Here is a 22,122-nt window from a genome sequence, read left to right on the forward strand (position 1 = left end):
TTGTTACATTTGAAATATCTTGATAATATCTATATACTATTGCTACAAAATATGTATGTCAGCCATTGACATTTCAAGATGGTCCCACTGGTAATCTTCATGTCATGAACATGATCACTGGAACGTAAACAGCCTGCATTCATCGCACAGAAACTCATACCATACCATACCATACCATACCATACCTTACCATACCATACCATGTGTTACAAAAGACCCTATCAATGGGATGATGTCTCAGGAAATAAATCTACTAAAAATATTATAGAAAAAGATGTGATTCTACAGAAAAGTTGGGGTATAGCCATCAATTTAATCAACCTATAGTTAAAGAAACTTTATCCACTGACAGTTTTACAGATACCATAACCTTTTCTATTCTTTATGAAAGAATATGTTGATGAAAATGTGATGGGACTGAATTTTTACCCAAAATAACTAATCCTCTCCTGCTCAAACTACACAATTACATTAAGTTTTGACTAAAAATAACAATTCTGTTACATACCAAGATAACATTTACACATCAAGTAAGCTTTAATTATGCATAATCAGGAAGAACCCGAATGTCAAAGATTCAGACCTTTTTCCAACAATTGAGATTGCTAATTGACAAAAACTGAAAAAGGCCACATTAATAAGATTTTGGAATAAATATTTTATGATTTTGAGTTTATTGCATTGAATATACACTTCTCCTTGCCGGATACTTATAATTACAGCTAAAATCTGTTTGTTTCGTTTGTAAAGCAACTTTTACTGCATTTTAAAATTTCACTTTTTTTTAGTTTGACTGAAACTTTTCCTAAATCATAGTTTACAAACTTTCATCCATTCACAATAAATAATGAATTTATAGGCCACATAACAATCTTTTATTACTTTCACTTTTCAATATGAGGTAACACCTGTTTTAAATATACTCAATATTCCTAATTAAAGTACATGGTAATTTCAATGATGTTTTCGTTTTTGAAATGCTAAATACTTGCCCTATCAAACTATAACGGGTGGTGCTTATTTTATGCATGGATGTATAGTTATCTTTCACGCATCATTTTTACTGCTAATGAATTATAGCTATACTTAATGTTTTTATAAAACCAGGGAAGTAAGCACAGCACATCTACATAATTGGTTGTCATGTAAAGGCACTAATTGTGTCATACGTCTCTTCATGAATTCTCCATCTTCTCATTGTATATGCTTAAGTAACAACAGATGAGAGATAAAGTCCACGGCAGGGTTATCACCTGAGTATGCCTCTTATCAACCTAAACACACCCCTTTAAGACACCTATGTGACAAATCCATTTCTGAATTGGACAAATATTTCTTCAGCTAGCTACCCTGCCCTGGATGAGATTACAATGGGTACTAGCGTCCCCTGAATCGTTCCCTCCACAGATACAAGTCTCGCAGCACGCAGTCATTTTGATTTTGCGTGGAGCTCCAAAAATGGCCAAGTCTTGGACGGACGCTTGTGATATGACGTTGTATCTGACATTGACATATTTTCTTGGTGAATGTAACGACGCGATTGCAAATTCCTGTCTTTAATTACTTCATTCCAATCTCGGGGCTGGTTGTTCATTAATAAGATTAATAGTGTATATGAAGTGATGCCCTCAGGATTTGTATTATACACTGTCTATTGAGCCTTTAACTCTCAACAGCTCCTCTGTACACATGCGCGGACCTCAAATACGCGTGTATGGCTCTTGACAATCGCCATGTTGAAAGTACAAGGGGGAGAGAAACACTCAGATAAAGCAATAACTGTTCCAACGCAATATTTTCGTGGACAAAATATGGCGTATTTGATAACAAATCAGGAGGCCTAGACCATGTTAGAAAAGCTGCATCTTTTGAAAAATCTTGTTTTCCTTTACGCGTCCAAAAACATTTTTGTAATGTTGGTATGTATATCTTGTATATGGAAACTGAATGAATCTTGTCATTTACCATGAGATGATTCAGTTGTGAGTCTCATGATAAACTTTCGTCATTCATTCGGATGTGTTTTTACGTACTTTCACTGTTTGTAGTGAATGTCAAGTACACTGATCATTGCGGTGTTCGTACTCAGACGTCTTAAACAGCGGTGCCACATTACGATATTTCATTCACACAATGACCACAACAAGATGACCTGTCAGTGGAAAGGGTCAGCTGGAGCCTGTGCTCAAATATGTAATGACCGTGTCTAGTCGTTGTGAGAAACTAATCCATTTTCTGTGTGTATTGGGAATATGTAAAAACTGCTAGTTTGATACACCTAATGAAACTTTAACTGTAAGATAAAGTGTTATTTAATGAAAGGTTCTAAGACTAGAAATAAGTCTTATCCTAGTTTCTCATTAAGTGATTCCTAGATAACAATGATAATAATGGGTTACACTTCCACACAAAGTCCTTCCAAAATCACATTGTTGCTGTACAGGAAACGTGATTTACAGAGTTTTCAGTTACTAATTTCCTAATGACTTTTGATACAAATATTGATATAAATATATTTGGAAAAATAAGTACTTCTTTATACAAATGCCACCACAAGTAATTATTATGTACTGCAGCGCTAGACTATGATCAGCAGCTTGTCAAGACTTATCTAATTCCTTCAAACGTAAACCTTAGGCAGTTTTCCTTGCAATAATGTAACAAGTAACAGGCTGATTAGAACTATGGATGTGATAGCACTATTATCCGTGTATTTATCATCCAAAATCTCATTACATATGTGCATCTCAGTCCACAATACACCACAAGGACAGTGTTCATACACAATATAAATATATTATCTGAGAATAGCATAGACACAGACAGTACTGTTTCCTCTGGTCCGCGATCTCACAGAGCGTGCAAAAACAATTTACATATTCTACATTGCCAAACCAAAAAAAAAAAGAGAGGAAAAAGCGCCTCCAAGCTAAGCTGCCAGATTCCCTTGGTCCCAAAGAAACGCATGTGTAGATATTTTCTTCTGTTAGTGTTTGCCTAAAAGCTGTTGCTCCTTGCTAAAGGTGAGATCTGGACTTGTGTGTTTGACTTCTCTGTCACCTTAACTGCCTTTTTTCCTTTAGAGAGCGAAGGACACTTAAAGTTTGGACATTTCTGTCGATTTTTTGGTCTCCCCGACCTTGTTACGGGAGGATAAACAGTCTTTGCCATTCCAATTCCGGTGAGAGGTTTAATTATTTGCCGATAGCTAGTCAGGCTTTTGGCATGCAGCATAAAAATTAGATAATTGAGTTAAAGGTATTTTTCTTCTGTTTGATTTGATTGCGCAAACTAAAGAAGATGTTCACAGTGTACAAACAGCAACAACGCTCTTGAATTGAATGATTATCCACAATATTGATGAAAGAAACACGGCAACTGTGGCGGTAATCATGACACATGCAACTTGTCATGCGTAGAAAGATCTTCAAATTAGTTGGAATGACTTTCTATATGGTAACAATAACAAATAATATTTATATTTTTCACCTTAGTATGATATCTTAAAACTATTTGATGTACTTCGGGGATATAAACCATTTACGTTATGAATTCGTTGATTTAGAGAAAAATATGGAAGTGTATTAAAAAAGTATCAGCGTCTGACGTCTCAGACCAGCTGATCATATGTTAGAGTTGCTTTGTCATGCTCAAGATCTGAGTTTCATTACATCTGTTGTTACAATTAACAAAGTTACATTTGGGCTTTGGAGATCCTGGGATGGCATAATGCCGAAGTCATTCACGTACTCGTAGGTAAAGAAACAAGAGTAAGACAAGAGAGAAACACACAGAGAAATGGGGTCTGGAGAGACTCACCATTGGCTGCAAATTCTGGGACGTATTGTTCACCCTCTTCGGTGCCCGAAGTGTAGCGGGCTGCAATAAGATTAAAAAAATAGAATCAATTAGCTGAAATTAGGGTGTATTCTTTCCATTATGTAAGAACAATTGGGGTTTCATTTCAATTAGGGCATGTGTTTTTCATGCTATGTCGGCTTAGCAATAATTTTGAGTTATCATTTTTCGGAAAATTGTTTGCATGATTCATCTGAAGCCAGAACATCAAAGTATCCATAGCAACCGCACCAGAGAATGTTAATATATCATCAAAAACTGGCTTCTCCAGGACAAATCGCCAAGGAAAAATCGCTACAATCAAATTGCATCACAATGACTTTCAAATCAGTACTAATGGATTCACAATGAAATGACATCACTATTTTCCCTGATTCTGAAGCTCAACATACTGATATTTACTGTTCACAAACCTTTAACAGATAAACAGAATCCTTCCCCCATGTCTTTATAAAGACACTCGGGAAGGATGTCCTTTCTTCTGTATACTAAATGCTTTCAGCAATTAAATGTTAAAAAATATCGGCGTAAATTGACTAAGGATAGGTGAAAAGTTCATATAGATTAAATTTACTAGGAACAATATGAAACTTATAATTGTTCTTCACATGAAGAAGAAAGCTGATTGTTTTACAAGCTCTGGTTCGTTGGTGCACTTCTTATGGCAGGACAAATATTTTGTTGCTCCATTTTAGATCACATTGTTGACACAATTTAAGTAAATAACCCTGCTCTCATTGTCAAATATCACCGATCTCTGGCATTTTATGTCACAAATTGCGGACATTATTCACAGAACTGTTTTTGCTTTCTTCAAATCTAACGCTCGGTAACCACACATACAATCATTGGCTTTTACACCATTGCCATCATTCTTTGCGTTTATATTTCAGCAATTTGGCATATTAAACACCACCCTGTTTGACGTGATACATGTTGATAAATATTATCATGCCGTGGAAAGAAGATAATCCTCCATAGCAAGACAATGTCAATCGGACAAGGAAACCAACACCGGGCGAGAAGTTTAAACATCAAACAGCAGACTTCAACCCCAAAAATCTAAAAAAAGAACCATGGCTCTATGCCCCCTATTGTGATGACGTCATACTTTGAACAATCATATAATTCTGCTGTGTCAGATGTTTCGTGTATGACATTATTGAATTCTATGGTTTAGGTTTGGACCGTTTGCCTTGAATTTGAAACTCTTCTTAGATCATCATGTAATGTGATTATTGATATTGCTCTGTTTATTTGAAAATCACTGGCCGTTGATAAAACATTTCTTTTGCCATCATTGGTTTCAGTGTTCCGTTCATTATCACTATGTCGGCGGAGATTCAAGATTATTCTCTGGAGTTGACATTTTGAATTTACTGAATACACAGATTGTATTTGAAACGTCCCATGCTGTTTCATGTAATAGAGTTACTGTCGTCAATGTGACCGGCTGGAAAACAATTTAAAGAAAGATGTGACCTGTAAGGAACCAGGTACCAAATAATAGCACACATATTAAGGTATTCATATCTCAAACAATTCAAACTTATGAATAGAGTATGACCGCCACATTGTTCACAATGGAAATTATCTCAACCAAATGGATTTATATTGTATCCTTTATTAACTTTCCCCAACACTGAAAAGTAAACACTGATGTCACTTTAGGTGTAGTCATTATCAAGTAATCACCTGTCAAATACATTCCCTTCAAGAGATAGTCTGTTTCAGATTATCAATGGAAACACTTGATGGTCGTCCAACTTAATAGTAATATCTGATACAATCGATGTTGCTTTCAAAGGAGCATTCAATTAAAACTGCTGGTACTTGTTTAATGAGTAATGTGATTCAGAATAAACAGGTCTGTCGTCTTGAAATATTTGGCATGCACTCAAGCATGACTCTACCAATGTAAGAAGAAGAGTTTCCTTCAAGAACCAGATGTCAATACCATCAGTGTTATATACAAAAGACAGTCTATTGATATCTTGGTATTTTGATTCACTCAATAATCTCCTTTCATGGCCACACACCATTGCAACCATCGATAAGTGGCTTTGTGGGGAATTCGGTGGAAATTTACGTGAAATAGATTTCGTCATTGTGAGTTTTGTTTATAACAACGTCCAAAGGCAAATGTACAATATAGGATTTGGCGGATAAGGATAGTTAAGTGTAATACATAAGTGTCAATAGCACTTAAAAGGGAATATAGACAGGAACAATGCCCTTATCGTATCAATACTTGTTTTAGCCTCCCGTTGCCTTTTCTTAGTTGTTGATGTGGGAATGATTTCAGATTGTGGGCAATGCTCCATTATTGAGTGGCCCGTGTAAAATCCAAGCAACACTGTACATGAATCTGTTATCATAGCGGATTGTCGTTCAAAGTATATAGAAATGCCCAGGTTTGTAACATTTAAACATAAACGTACATTCAAACTAAAATACACATATGCTGCTTTTGAACCTGTTTTTTTTAAATCTCTAAGCCAGTGTAATATCTCAGGCAAATCTCAGGAGAACACTAATAGTGGTGTACAATAGAACCAATTCAAGTTCATTTTTACGATACTCCGTGTGGCAGTGTTTGATGTTTGAAGTCAACGTCGACCGCAGGGTACAGACATGTTTCAAAATCCTTTGTCAGGATGCATGATTGGTGTGTTCAACTGCAGCTACATCAGGCATTAGAATGCTTCTCCCAGGAGAAAACAATCTCCATACCTGTTGAAGACCTTCAAATGACCATCACGCTAAACGTTCCATAGATCTAGGATTGTTCAACATAGGGAATCAAAATTCTCAAGCAGCAGTACAAAAGACAGTTTGTGTGACGGCCATCTCTGGGTTTAGATTCAGTGGCGAACATCTCGTCAATATTAGCTATTTAAACACCGCAATCATTCTAAACAATCGATCTCGCGAAGAGAATTTAATCTTATCATTGCTAACACTGAGGGGGGCATTTGGGAAGTCCAGGAAGGCCATACGAGGGCCCCAACAGGAGGGATGACTAGAAGGTGTTTGCTCTCCGCCTTAAATGGATACACAGCGCGCGCTAAAACAGACGACACTTAAAACATGATGCTCCCTTGAAAAATATTGGGATCTCTTCACTGATAATTAATTGTTTCTCGTAGGAGCAGTCTCTGTTAATACTTGAGTTTTGTTTTATTCAAGGATGAAGTTATTTTCTAAGAAGAAACTTGATCGTGAGATGACTGTGATTGCACAGCACTCATTCTATTCTTTATTATCGTAATCGGAAAGAGGTTGCGAAGGAGATTATATTGTGAATATACCTCTAAGTTTTCACTGTCATATAAAATGGTGTGTTGCATTAAATCATATTCTACCAAAAGCTTATGTTATGATACCATGGAAAATGTAAGTATATTTAATCATTTTATTAAAAACAAGAAAATGTAGATAAGATTCATTTATAAATAATAATAAGACAAACCAAAATAACTAAACTTAACGATACGGGATAATTCAGTAAACGACACTGCTATCGGTTACACACAACGGTTCTCTCTGACAAAGATAATCCAAACTAAATGCACTAATTCCTGACACTTATACACGCCCCAGCTGCCCAGAATTTCAAAACGTGAAACAAAGAAATCATGATTGGCCTTACAATGTCCCAACATCATAGTGCCCGTCAACGCTTAGGAGCACCGCGTGGTAAACACGTTAAAGTATACCTGTATGCCCAGCCAGGATTAAGTATTCAAAGACGGCACGGTGTGGTGGGCTGGACCGTACAAAACACTTGGCAAACCGTCTTAATCCTTCCACAATCGCCCAAATTTCGTTTATCCCCCAAAGGTCAATATTTGACAATAGAATGTTTCGCCTTCCGTGGTCTTGGTTAGGTTAATCACACCATGAATGTGTCCAGGTAAACAACTACTCGGGGAGGACAGCTCTGAAAAATACATCAGTGCAATTTTCATTTTGTATAAAATGACGAAACGGTAAACAATGCTTATACATCGTAAACTGTCTATGTAATGCTGAAAGGGAACTGATAAATCTCGTCCTTGTTTAATCAAACCCTTGTTAAATTTGACGCAGTCTGTGAAACGGGGATAATTTAACGTCTATTTTACTCTTGTCACAATTCAGAAGATATGATTAAATTGTTAAAAGACCAACAAAGAAAGTAATACTAGAAGTGCTGATATCTAACTAAATAACCTTTCCGATTGTATTTTCTGCTCCAAATTTCACTTTACCACATCGCTGTAGAAAAAAGTCAAAGAATAGACTCTGTCTCGTATATCGCTTCGGGTAAAATAAAGTGTATTTTTTTCAAGAAATAAATGTCAAATTGTAATTCCAATTTCCTTATTTCATTTAAGTAACCGTCTTGGTATGACATAGCCGGAATGGCGCAAGACTAGCTTGTAGAACAGCAGACAACATCTCTTGTCATCCTATTGTTGCCGCCATCTTTTTTGGCGACAGTGCTAGTTTGCAATCAACGAATTTGCATCAGATCTTAAACTGACTTCCAAATTCGAGATCGATAGCTGCCTTGTTGATGCGGCCTTTCAAAAGCACGATCCGGCTGTGTATAAAACACGTGCAAGTGACAGAGGAAAATTCAAAATGGCGGCTACACCTGTTACGCAGACGATAATTTGAGAGTTAATGTAGAAAAAGGCGCCAAATCATCTTTAAATGAAGCTTTGGGAGAACTGGGTTTCCATTTACGCCCAATTTGATGCAGTTGTCGTGTATCTGTCATAATTTCGTGTCGTTTGTCCCGAAAACCTTTCAACATATCCTGGTCAACTCGTGTCTAGCCATTTCCAACCCAGAATAACAAGTCTTTCTAGTATGCCAATTGCCGCGTTTAACACCTACACTCCCCGACGAACAAGTCCATTCCAAGAAATTTAAAATGTATAAAATTAGAACAACCATTGATTTTTTAAAATTCTGCCTTTAATTGAAGTAGACACGTCCGTATATAGAAATAGAAAAGTTTCTTCACTAAGGGACACTTTTATTTGTAATAAAACATATTTTGGAATATTTCTGAGCACATCTACGCTTCTCAAATTCATTAATCCGTGTCTTAGTTACATCTTATTAATTGCAATAAATATCAATATTGCAGCAATATCACGACGGGGGACACAAGAAATGGGCTTCACACATTGTACCGATGTGGGGAATAGAACCTGGGCCTTCGGCGTGACGAGCGAACGCTTTAACCACTAGGCTACCCAGCCGCCCCTATACTGAACTACATAAATATGGAATACAATACTTGCGAATAATTTACAGCTGCGTTTACAGGTCAAGTTATCTGAAAAGTTAACAAACAAACCATCCACCCCCAACCCTCACCCTCCTTTATACCAAATAACAAGACATGAAAAGATCCACAAAGGTAGGTACGTCCAATCAGACGCCTATCATTTATTCAAGTCTTAGTTTCAAAATCTTTTACTACTTCTCAAATGCAAAATTTGAAAGAAAGGTGACCGCCCATGTAAATGTTCAAAGTGAGGATGGCCCCTTCAACGTTAAATTGTATCTCTAGATGAGAGGGATTGTTGTGTTCTCCCCCATAAACAACGGACCCAAGTTTGGACGTTAAGGAGACCCACATCTTTCAACTGCTATAGACCCGCGGACTGATATTTAGACTTCACAGAAACACTCACTAACATGCTGATGAAATAAGCATCAGAATATCTACATAGATGAAACACACTTTGTTTCGCCTTTTAACACAACCAGCCACGGATAAGATGGGCAAAGACTTTAAATAATTACTATCTAGAGCAATGAAAATTCATTTAAATCCCCTATTCCCAGCAAACATCGTGTCTTGGCGAGAACACACGACACCAGCAGATAATGCATTAATCTGAGTACTGTAGTCACTTAGTGCGCTGGAAAGGAAAAGCGTTGCGCTGTGATCCTGTATATTCCGTTATATAACGCATGAGGAAATTCTACAACTACTGTTTTCTGAGTACATGATAGTAGGTATGAAATTGTCATAGACAGGCAGCTTTACGTTCAACATTATAGTCAAATCAATAACAGTATAATTTCCTTGTAACAAATATGGTTTGTTCTGATATAATCAATAACTAATTCATATGTAATATATTTTGTTTCACATCGAGTAAATCGATTGCACGTTTTTAAGCAAAATCTAATTAACAGTTTTACACGTATTTTTTATCGGTCATGCTTTACAAAATAACAATATGCGACAAGGTATACTTAATTATTGAAAATCAATAGAAATCATAACGAAATGCAGTTGATTCAGTAACATCATGTATGTTCATAAAAAGATCGGTGAACTTGATTCACAGCTGTGGCTATCTCCAAAACGCAACCAGCACGTACCTGGTGCCGACCCCGCTGGTATATAATGTATTATATTGAATGGTCACATTGATGCAAATATTAGCTTTGTTAAAATCTACCACCCGTTGTGAAGTACGTGACTTTTATTCCCCCTGACCATTTACTCGCTCCATTTTTGTTAGAACAGAGATGCCATCATGATGTGGATAATGTTGACTTAATGGATATCTTGTGCTCTCTGATGCCTTTTATCGTGAAGTTCAAATCGACACGAATTTATACTTTGTCCTATGTGTCTATTACCAGGGTCGCGACCAAGGAATTCAACCAAGTATTTAGGCATCGTGTCTTAAATATATTCTTTTATTTATGCATTAAATTAAATATATAAACTCTAAATAGTATATCTAAACTATATACCTTATTACACCACATATGGGGGTAGAATATGTTTTTATTTCTTACACGTCAATTTCAGTGAGATCGGAAAAACAATTTGTCGACAGAAATTTATAACATGAAAATCTCCCACTGTCGGCGTTTTATTGTTAATCGACGACCACCTTTAAATCGCGTCATTCCGTTCAAAGGAAAGATTTTCAGCTAAGCACTAACCTGTTTAATTTTGATGATACTCCTTAAACGAACAAAGAATGAAATAACAGTTTTAACATGCACATCGAAACTACGGAATTCTAAGATTTCAAGTTGTAATTAATTACACGTTTGTGACCTTTTCTTGTAAATGTCACCGATTAAATGGTCATTTTGAAGGTCACGGTGGCCATGCAGGATTATTCTGATACCTGTGTTCAATGGTCCCTGACGTCTTTTCATATTAGATCATACACCGGAACGAAAGGTCAAGAAGACGTGATCTTTTCAATAAAATTTATCATTCAGATATCATGAAATTCAACCGATTTACCAAAATGGCCCTTACACATTGCATTTGTGGGCGATGTTTTCTTTCTTATTGCGTCTTGTAGTATTCATAATTTATAGTTGTGAATTTCTACCCCGAGCCTATGCATTTCGTGGGTGGTTATAAGATGAAGAAGTGTTTAGCCTACTGACTATAATACTGGAAGACCATTCTGGAAAATAAACACAGATTAATCGACACAGGTGGTCGGTTTTGAAAAAGTACATGCTGAAGTATATGTTGTACTGTTTAATTAGTTAAGCACCATTATCATGATGCATATGTTTGGAAAATAGCACATGAACTCGCAAAGATGCGTCTCAACTTCTCAAAAATGACAGGAAAAGAGAGAAAAAACGCCCTTTCCCTCAGCATGATTGAAAGGCAAGACAGGCACGTTAATTGATAATTTCGTAGCCATATGACGAGAAAACTGGCAAAAGCTTGAGAAAAGCCCAAATTATTGATACATGAGACATAGGCTGACAGTTGTTTCTATAATGGCCTCGACTTGGCTGCGTCAAACTAGGCCAAACCGGAAGCTTGGACTCTTCTCGGATCAATTACTCGCGTGTGATGATGCGAGAGCCTCGTTCACAGATTGAGTGCAGCCTCGACTTGAAGCCAAGACACTGCTACATGCTGTTTTTATGTAACATGCGGCTTTTTTATGCTATGACATTTTATAAAACTGGGATTGGTGATAGTTTGAAGTATATCTTGAACAACCTCTATTTTTGAATGACACAGCGCCCCTAGCTTCTTCTATACAGTTTATTCTACATTCAGTAAAACTGCAGACAGTCAAGTGTAACCTCGTGCTATAAAAGCACCTGTAAGATTGCAAACATTGGCAGATTTTCTGCAATATTGATTTTTAATCACTTTTGGTGTATCCTGATAATCTGTGGTTCTTGAAGATACTCCTGAAGAACATGCATTTGCTGAATTTGAATGAAAAAACGGATGGAATCTGAAGGAAACCTCTAAATGAAGAAGGTAGCCGGATATGTTACATCTAATTTTTCATTTTCCTTTGCACTTAAAACTTTTTTTCATTTTGGAAAAACTTTATATCTGATTTTGGCATTATGACAACACATTACACTTCAAACAGCCATTGATACTGATTCTGCATGGCACCAGTCTGTAGTTTCGACTAGGTTTGCAAGTTCTTATGTGCATTCCTATAAAATATCATTCCGTTAATACTATGCTTCTGTAAAGAGCAAACTGACAAAAATGTTCATAAACTATTACATCAAACACGGAAAACTAATTATTATGTATATTTGAAATTATATCTATTTACATTTATTACTTATAACTATAACATCTTCAAATACGGTATCTTGCAAACAGCGCAGTTTCATGATGTCACATACACTGCTAGAACGAGAAAGGTGCATTACCTGGTGACATGGCAATTATGAGGTATGTAAAATGTCAGGGCATTAGCGCGACGATAATATGATATGCCTAGACTCGTCAGAAATTCACATGCCATGACCAATGACATTTTTGACATTTTCTCGGCAAATTAATTTATCTATTTGATCAGCGAAATGACATAAATGCCCTCCCAATAGTCTCAGGCTGGAGAACAGATTTGACATCAGCGCCAACATGATACACTTAGCTCGAGCCGAGATTAAATATAGATTTCAGAATATCTGAAGTTTTAACTTTACACTCCAAATAAAGTCAAATTAAAACGCAAATGCAAAAGAATACCGGGTCTTGATTATCCTTATCTATTCGGAGTGAACGTCAAAATTGCCGTGAAAATCATTCGCTGAACCTGTCCTTTCTTACTCTTTTGGTGTTGTTGATACATATCCATAGTCAAGGTATTAACAATAGATCCCACCAGGGTTTCTCAGCCCTATATATAGGAAGAAGAAGAAGTTTATTCAGTATTTGAGGCCACATGGCCAAGAGTACAAACATAAAGAACAATATTGTGCGGATGGACAGACAAAAACAATGTAATTAGTTCATTTTCATACAGGCAAGTTACGCTTTAGAAATAATGCTATTGACTGCAATAGATGTGCATTTGTTGTTGTTAAAAGTTGTTTAAATTTTAATCTTGATGGGAACGTATGGTAATAACTAGGTAAGTACAGTTTTCTTTGTACAGAATAGAATGGACACACAAGTAAAAAATGAAATTCATCCTGTGTAACATTAAAATCACATTTGTCACATATCAATACATTGGAATTTATATTATTATTATAACGTTGTTGTTGAACATTTAACTTATGGCTTATATATTATATTGTGCACCTTTGCACACATATATTTTTTTCTGATGATGGCCTTCTGAAGCATGTCACCGTTTTCTTAAACGAGCCAACGATGTAAGACATTATCTCAACGACAATGTTGATTCTGTTGATGACGGTAGAGAAATGAGCGTCAACCAAGCAAAACGCAATATAAAAAACGGCCAACAAACGCCATTTTGTCGTTTTTACAGAGCCCGTGTACTCATTAAATTGTCTGTCCGTTTTGACACTAATGTGATTGACAGATTGGATGAGAAACATTGCAAATATGCGGACCTCGCTCAGAAAACGTTACGCGTGCATTCCAAGTATCAACTCCCTAGCATTTTCGGTGAGTTACGTTCGGTACTTCCCAATCTGTTGACGGACATTGGAAGAGTGCCCCATCTGCTGCCAGGAACATAGCTCCTCTGGACCCTGATCAGATGCAGAATGATGAAGAGTTGGGGAGTCTTCGAAAGGGGTTTTGGTGGGTTCGACTAGGCATCTCTTCCCGAAAGAAATCTTATTCGTTCAGTAGGGTAGGTGTAGAAGAGACAAGGGCCATGGGCGGATGAGCCCACGCAGCCTGACTGTGCCAGGATTACCCGATCCCACTGATACATACTACCGGGTACCCATTCGCTGCTGGTCGAACAGGGGCATATTTGGAACACAGCCACTTGCTCAATGAGACACAACCTATAACGAATATGTTGGAGCCCTAGAAACGGGAAGAGATTAAACTACTTGAATTTATTAAACCCGACATTCTTATAACCCTTGGGATCTACATTTAAACCTTTAATGAATTTCCTTAGCTAAACAAGTACGCCATGCAAGCCAATGTAGTGCACGGACATAAATGTGATTTCATTTTGCTAAATAGATTCATATTTAGTAGAAGCATTCTGATAGACGAATGATTAGAAATGGTCAACTAATCTGTCGTCAATTATGTTAGTGGGGCTCTTAATTCAAGCCAAAGAAACATTTGCGTCACTCGACGAGTGTCCAATTCATTTGTAGACATTTGACGAGTATCTAATGGCGAGATGCACGAGAAATAACTATCAACAGCCCCGATACATGTTAGATACCATCAATGGCGAGAAACACCTGCATATGTGATGAAAACAGTTGTTCAATCAGGAGAAGCAATGCTGGTTAGAGCTGTGGCACATTACCAATTCAAATATGGAGATCGTTGTCAATCTAGCCATCGCCCTGTTCCTACGTGTGGCAATTGGGTCTATGACCCTATCAGACTCACTGCACACTGTTGACGTAAACTAGTTAACCACGTGTCATAACCAAATCAAACCAGCCTAACGTGGATTTAGTTGTCCGCAGAGTGGATAGCATGGTCAAATGGCTTAAAGTTTGTGGCATGTTCACTTACAACATCTTTTAGATCGTCGGCGTGTGATTGAACTGGCATAAAGACTTAAGCCGATGGGACTTTAGGTGTTTACAAAGGAGTGAAACGATCGGGTAATGGTCAGAGTAGATTATGACTGAAGGTAATAATATTATATCAAGTCCGCGGCTCCTTAACCAACTCGAAATGGATTTTAACAACGTGAGATGTTTATCTGTGAAGCATCTTCACGTAGCATTATACGACGTTGGTATAAGTAGCAATTCTTCTGTTGTAATAGTTCATGTTGCAGGTTGCAGTTCTAACATATAAAAAGTTTTCACGGTTCTTTAGCAGAACACTATGATTACCTTGCAAGTGTAAAATTGTATTTCCATTTTACAGGCAATGGCATGATAATATTTTAACATTTGAAATCGATCAATCTGTTTTCAGATTAAATTTTTCAAAACACAATAGAATTTCGTAATTTTGATGGGTTCAAAGTACAGGTCAAGCAATGGCACATACAGCTAAAGTCCAAAAGGGGCAATTTTAGAACTGCTTGTTTTTCGATGTACTTGTCGCGAACACCTGGTGTTCACTGTCACATTTACCGTATTCATTTTGCCCTTTACACCCAGTAGAACCGCAGTATGTATTAAACGTCCAACGTCAAAGCCGGAAAATGGGCAGCTTCCATTGGGTGTAAAATAGCAAACACACCAGTGAAGATTTCATGAATGTATCGCCTCAAATCAGTGGTGACACCAGGTGTTTGCGAAAAGAATAAGCACGTTCTGCCATACAGGAAGCACCTGCAAACATACGCACTCTTTCTGTGAGTGTGTGTGTGTATGTATGCACATTATACACATATTTATACACACAAAGAATGATGAAATATAATTGTTTCTTCCATCTCTTTACTTAGAGAGGAAAAATTTAACATCATCTGGGTTATCAATAAAATGCAGGTCAAATATTTCTCCAGGAAAAGAAAACTGGAACATTATGTACTCTCTTGTGTTTGTCCAAAATGTATAACACAGACTGTGCATATAAAGTTTAACTCATAGTATGTCCAAATAATTATGTTCCTCTCATTAAATTAACTAAAACATACAAAATGGATATTGTGCACATGTCCCTTGAGATTAGATCTCCAAAAAATGTTATTTCTTGCTGCAAGAGTTCCTCAACACTGTTGACAGCTAGAGTTGATTCGATAGTCAGGCGAGCCCTTTATGTGAGCTGCAACAATTGTGTGGAGGAATCGATAAACGAAGACGAGAACAGATCGCACATCTTCACTGCACACACGCGCATGCATTTGGTCTCTGTCCGTGTCCTACACGCGCATTGTGAAGTATAAACACACACGGACCATTGCAGGCAGCTGGTGAAAGGACACTTGCTAGGAGGTGATCCCTGCTACACACATATTCAAACACACATTATCTCACTCACGAATGTAAAATAAGATACATGGCGTATTCAACACAAACACGTGCATGACGCTGCAATACACGCAGACACACATCAGACACGGAAACAACGCCGTGTCTGAGACAAGGTGTCACATGTTCAGTCACACATTATTTCACAGACTGTTGACACATATTTCAGATGTCATTTGAACCAGTGTTCACTAACATGAATATGGAGTATCTAAGATGCTCAAGCTCACATACATCATGACACGAGGATCACACATTGCCCACAAGTTCAAATTTTATTCAAAACATAAATGTCTACAATCAGATATCTGATCTACAAATACGTATGTCCATTCAGGAGAGTGATATCTTTAACAATAAAGGATAAACTAACTCACCTTCTGCTAACCACGTCTCCTGCATTTGACTCAAGTCGGCAAAAAGTTCTGAAAGACCATACAAATATTCATTAACTCATTAGATATTCATAGACGTGTGTCCTTGAGTCATTACCGCTTCACGACAAGGAGTGTGAAAATATAGGCAAACCATAAACATATCTCACATATATGTATATATATAATCCAAAAGACGTGTTTATACATTTTCGAAAGTTTATTTCATATTCCAGAAACTCCCCCCTTTGGAGAGAACATGTCGCTACTTTTTAGTGCAGTTGAGAAGGCTCTTTTTAATAAAACCGTCGAACGAACCCTGCTCAGAACCTTTGGATAAGGATTCAGCAATAAAGGCACCATCAGTGTTTTCATAATAGACATGTATGTTTTAGGTGGAAAAGTGCCTTGCCTGTGCATGTGTTTGTGACTAGTGCAGTCGGTGGGGCTGGATACGCTAGATTACCTGGTATCATCACTATTTGACGGTGATGGAAAAATACATGGATGATACAGTTGGAATCGTTCTACTGATTCTGCTGAAATTGCATATAATCATAGAAAACGTTTGTCTGCCTCTTTCTTTCCCTGTATAAAACGACATCATTGTGTTAGAGGCTGTGTCCCAATGTACCCATTGTGTTAGAGGCTGTGGCCCAATGTACCCATTGTGTTAGAGGCTGTGGCCCAATGTACACATAGTCAAGTTAATATCTCATTCCATCTTTCTATTTTGTGTATTTAGACATTTAAAGGCACAATTCAATTTTATTATTTATGAATGTATATTACGATACCATATATATTTAAAAGGTTTGATTGTTTGTTTGTTGTGTATATGATGTGTTTTGTTTCTCTGACTTAAACATGAATGGTTACCTGGGATTAGGCTCAGATACTTGTAACAAATGTAAATTGTGAGAACTTAAAATGATGCTGTTTGTTGTATTTTATTTATTTTTGCATGGTGCACGGAGGTAAGGGGGATGCTGGAACGCAGCTTGGCTGCATGAACCTTCATCATTAGAAGCCATACTATGGCTGAAGGGGTCGTTGTCGGCACGGGTACTACTACAGATATGTATACAGAAACGTACCCTGGCCATAATGAGAATACAGAAACCGACTCTAGGACGATTCCATTCCCATTGTGTCGTATTCTTGACCGGAACTGTCATACTGTTGTATTAGATACATTTGATTGCGTTATGTAAGTAATGAGAATACACAGTAACGGATATTTCGCGATGCACATGAATACCACTCGGAATCAGTTGAACGGGAACAACTACATACTATGATGCACGCCGCCTCTCAGTATAGATTGAGCGGACTACGTCTGTTACGACTTTGAAGAACACTGTCCTGAAAGCGAGACAATGCCACCCGTGTTAATCACCCAGCTGAAGGAAGTGCGTGACGACGTTGAAATGAAAAGTTATGATCATATGAGGCAAACAGCGTGGAGAGCAATCATACACTTGGAAGCAGGTTTTCCTCATGCATATTTGATAAGATAAGCTTAACCTCAGAAACAAGCATTTTGGGTCTCTGCTTTGGCCTGAATATATAATGAACCAGCCTTAACCTCTTTATTATAGCCAATCTGATCATTTTCCCGCCTTTGGTCATTCCTGGATTAATTACAAAGCGCCATTTTGAATTAAGATCTCGCCTGTCCGCGAGAGCTCATGTTTCAAATCTCGCACCACGGGCGAGAAGACAATCTCGTCTGCTCGCAAGTTGCGGGTCATGCGCACGTGCTAAGACGTCACTGGGTGGTGAGAAATATGGATAGAGTTGCTGGCATGGCAAAGGGACTTTTGAAATATTACACAATTAAGTGGCAAAGAGTGACTGAAAATGCACACACACCGTGTTGAGATAGGACGCGGACGGATCTCCCGTAGAGTTGTATGAACACTTGGGCCTAGCGCAGCCCACAGTAATTGCTACCATCAATAAAACATTCTCATGTAAAATTCAACACGTCTAAATTGAAACCTGGAGCGAGGTAATGTCCAAGTGTCGCAGTATGAATGGGTTTTTGTCGTCACCCGCACTTCATTTGGGAATTTCCAGAACAGCAACCGCACTATTTTGTTTATGGGTGATTATTTGCGGAAGGATATGTTTCATATTTCGGTCAACCTCCTTATCCCGTCAGCTTTAAATGCATGTATAACAGTTTACTCGACTGTTCAAATAAGACTATGGTATCCCTGCGCGACAACAGTTCTGGTTGTTATTTTTTTTATAATAGCAATCAACTTTTTGTTAAGTCTCAAGTTATTTTGATGTCTGCAAATTTAAAACTCTGCATGCTATCAATGGTGTATAGTACGTATTTTTGTAAAGTTCAAACAAACAGAAAACTATACGACGAATCTTGAAGCTCTGACATTTATAGAAAAAAATGGACAACGGAGCAGTATAAAGGAACACTGTTTTGTTCTTCTGTTTATTACACAAATACACCGTATGTACGTATTTTTACGTACTTCTGGACGCAGGATATTTGCTCGAGGTTTAATCAAAATGTTGTTCAAAACAATGTTAATATTATATTGTCAGAGATACTAGGTAAGTGGTAATTGTAATGGTAACAGGAATATTGGTTAGGGTAGTGGCGGAATACAAGAGGTTGTTGAAGTTGCAGAAGTATGAGTCGTAATAGTTGCCTCAGCTGAAGAAACAGAGAAGTAGCATCAGCAGTAGTAGAGGAGGATGTCAGAAGCAATTGTAGTATCAGCAGCAGTAGTAGTAGTAGCAGTAGCAGTAGCAGTGGTAGCAGTAGTAGTGGTAGAAGTAGTAGAAGCTGTAGTAGTAGTAGTAGTTGTAGTAGTAATAGTAGCAGCAGCAGCAGTAGTAGTAGTAGCAGTAGTAATTTAGTCGTGGTGGAAGTAGTAGCAGCTGTAGTAGAAATAGTAGCACCAGTAGGAGTAGGAGTATCTATCTGTCTGTCTGTCTGTCTGTCTGTCTGTCTGTCTGTCTGTCTGTCTGTCTGTTTGTTTGTTTGTTTGTTTGTTTGCCTGTGCTTGTATGAGTGATAGATACATAGTTGTACATTTGTCAAAGGAGACTGTAGGTGAAAAACGGCCCTGTTTCCCTGTCTTAAGTCAGCACGTTTCGCGGACTCTTAGAGACAGTGACTTGTTTACCCTTGTAATGTAATTTGACACGTTGTGACATGGTTGCCGTACCTGTGACGGGAAACTGAATGCCCACAAGAAGGTGGATGCATATCTTCATCTTAATGACATGTACAAGTCTCTGAACACTTTAACTAAACGTCCGGGTAAAAGAAAGCATAGAATTAAAAATCGGACCAAAAAACATTCAAGCATTATCAAAACGTAACCCGACCAAACAAATAGTGCAAACAAAAGTTCAAAAGCTCACAAACTTTTCTATGATACGAGATTCATATAGATCACCATCGAAACATATTTTTCTTTGTGTTTCAGCTTTAAGCACCGTCCAAAACACGGGTGTACACTTTTGCCCAACAGTTAAAGGTTTGCTCTTGAGAGACATTGAGAAATTCCCTGTTGACCACCCATTACTGACAGACAGCAGCTCAGATGGAAGAACGATGGATGGATATCTAGATATCAAAGGGTAGATAATGATGTATAAATAGAATGACTGAACTTGATATTAAATATCATGGGTGGGGGCTGGAGGTAGGGTGGTAATACCAACTTCAGACTTTTGACGTTTTGTAGTGTTGACGTTTATCAGAAACAGGATCCAGTGGACGTAAGAGACCAAATAGTCATGGAAATACTGTGAAAGCATCAGCGAAACGTGAGTGATGTGTCTGGAAGTCATCAAAACTCATAAGCATGCTAATTGTTGTCACGTCTAATTCATATTAGTTATACAAAGAATACTTTAAAAGACAATATATATATGTAAGCTTGTTTTCAAAGTCACCTCAAACCATTTCAGTACAATACAACAAGGACAGAAATGCCACAAAATAAGCATTTAACACAAGCTGGATCCTGACACAACAGCGACACAAGCTGGATCCTGACACAACAGCGACACAAGCGTCTCACGCCATCACTATTTCTGTACCAGCTATCTTCTCCCTAGTCAACTCAACAACCCACCTATGGATGTGGATGTATTTACATTTACCCGGGTCAAAACGGCTTATGTTCCTAAGCTATAAAGAGACCTTTTGATTCCCTATCCTTTCATGTAAGGATATCAGACCCTTGGTGTGCACTTTTTAGTTAGCGTGTTCCTGAAGGTAGGTGGGTCAGTGTTCATGACGTTACCATTGCCTACACAGAAACCATATACTTCGGTGTTCAGAAATACACATCGCAAATATGAATGGATGGTATACTGTAACAAGCCCGTAATTATAACTTTGTATAGCTTGAAGATTAAATGACCAAGAATTGCAAAATATTTCAGCACAAGATCCTAAAAGTGTAATTGGAATTATAATTATTGTTGAAACTTTTGTTTGTTTGTGTGAGGTTTTGGTTTATAGTTTTTTAGTTTTTGGTTTATGTTTATATATTATGTGTGTATTCATTTAGTTTTTATTTATTTTAATATATATCTGATGAAAAAAAAATCATCTATTTTAAGTTTTGGATCTGGTTCTAGGATGGAGTGGACATGTGTTTTCGTGAACACTTGACATCATCACTATTTGATTATGATTCGTAACCACATGTTCATGATGCTGATGGAACTGTACAATAGACTCATTTGTTTTCGGTATCTCATGATTATGTAACCGCCATATAGCTGGAATATTGCTGAGTGTGGCGTAAAACTAAACTCACTCATTGATATGTAAAGGGTTTAGTCGTCTTTGTCTTAATGAGTTTATGTCACAGTTAGATTAGTTAAACATACAATGCTAAATCAAACAAATCATATAACACAAACATAAACCAAATATACTATTGTTACTGCACAAAACATATTCAATCACCATTTTAATATAACTTTTAGTTTCGATTCTATAACTAATTTTAGTCCAGTGTGCTAGATAACACAAGTTACAAAATGCATCACAAATGTGAAATATTGCCCAAACACAAAACTTCAATGTGTTATTTAATCATGAGGAAAGTTTAAATTCCATTTTAAAATGTGTAAATTCTTTCAATACTTCTACATGATTCATTGCAATTAAAATCAATTAAACCAACATTATCGAAGATCTAAACACATTTCACAATTTGCTCAATTTTCATCGACCCACCACCAAGGTTAAACCGCATTGTCTCCAAACTTGGTCAACAACACACGTAAAAACATCACGTCTCTAATTTGTAAGTAGAGCACGGCTCCTCGGTTTAACCTCAAGGTATGGAAGGTGCGTTGATTATATTGGAACTTAGCTGAAATGTGTCATTGTTGCATGGGGACATGTCAAAAGCAACGACGTCACTGGCCTATATTCGGCCCCTCGAAACATAAAGCTGACATGGGACATTTAGTGCCTGCTTCCAATAGAATGTTAGATTTGTATAGCTTG

General features: G+C 37.3%; 1 protein-coding gene across 1 annotated transcript in view; it reads right to left on the reverse strand.

Annotated features, from left to right (window-relative positions):
- Positions 1 to 22,122, reverse strand: part of LOC124262691 (ETS translocation variant 1-like) — a 78,791-nt gene that overhangs the window by 43,494 nt on the left and 13,175 nt on the right. Inside the window, exons 3-4 of the mRNA XM_046697213.1 lie at positions 16,611 to 16,658; positions 3,820 to 3,879 (exon numbers count right to left, since the gene is read on the reverse strand). Of these exons, the coding sequence (XP_046553169.1) occupies positions 3,820 to 3,879; positions 16,611 to 16,658 (108 nt within the window). The remainder of the gene's footprint in view (positions 1 to 3,819; positions 3,880 to 16,610; positions 16,659 to 22,122) is intronic.

Source organism: Haliotis rubra, unplaced genomic scaffold (assembly GCF_003918875.1).
Source record: "Haliotis rubra isolate DU_JTF1 unplaced genomic scaffold, ASM391887v1 Scf85, whole genome shotgun sequence".
Taxonomy (NCBI): Eukaryota; Metazoa; Mollusca; class Gastropoda; order Lepetellida; family Haliotidae; genus Haliotis; species Haliotis rubra.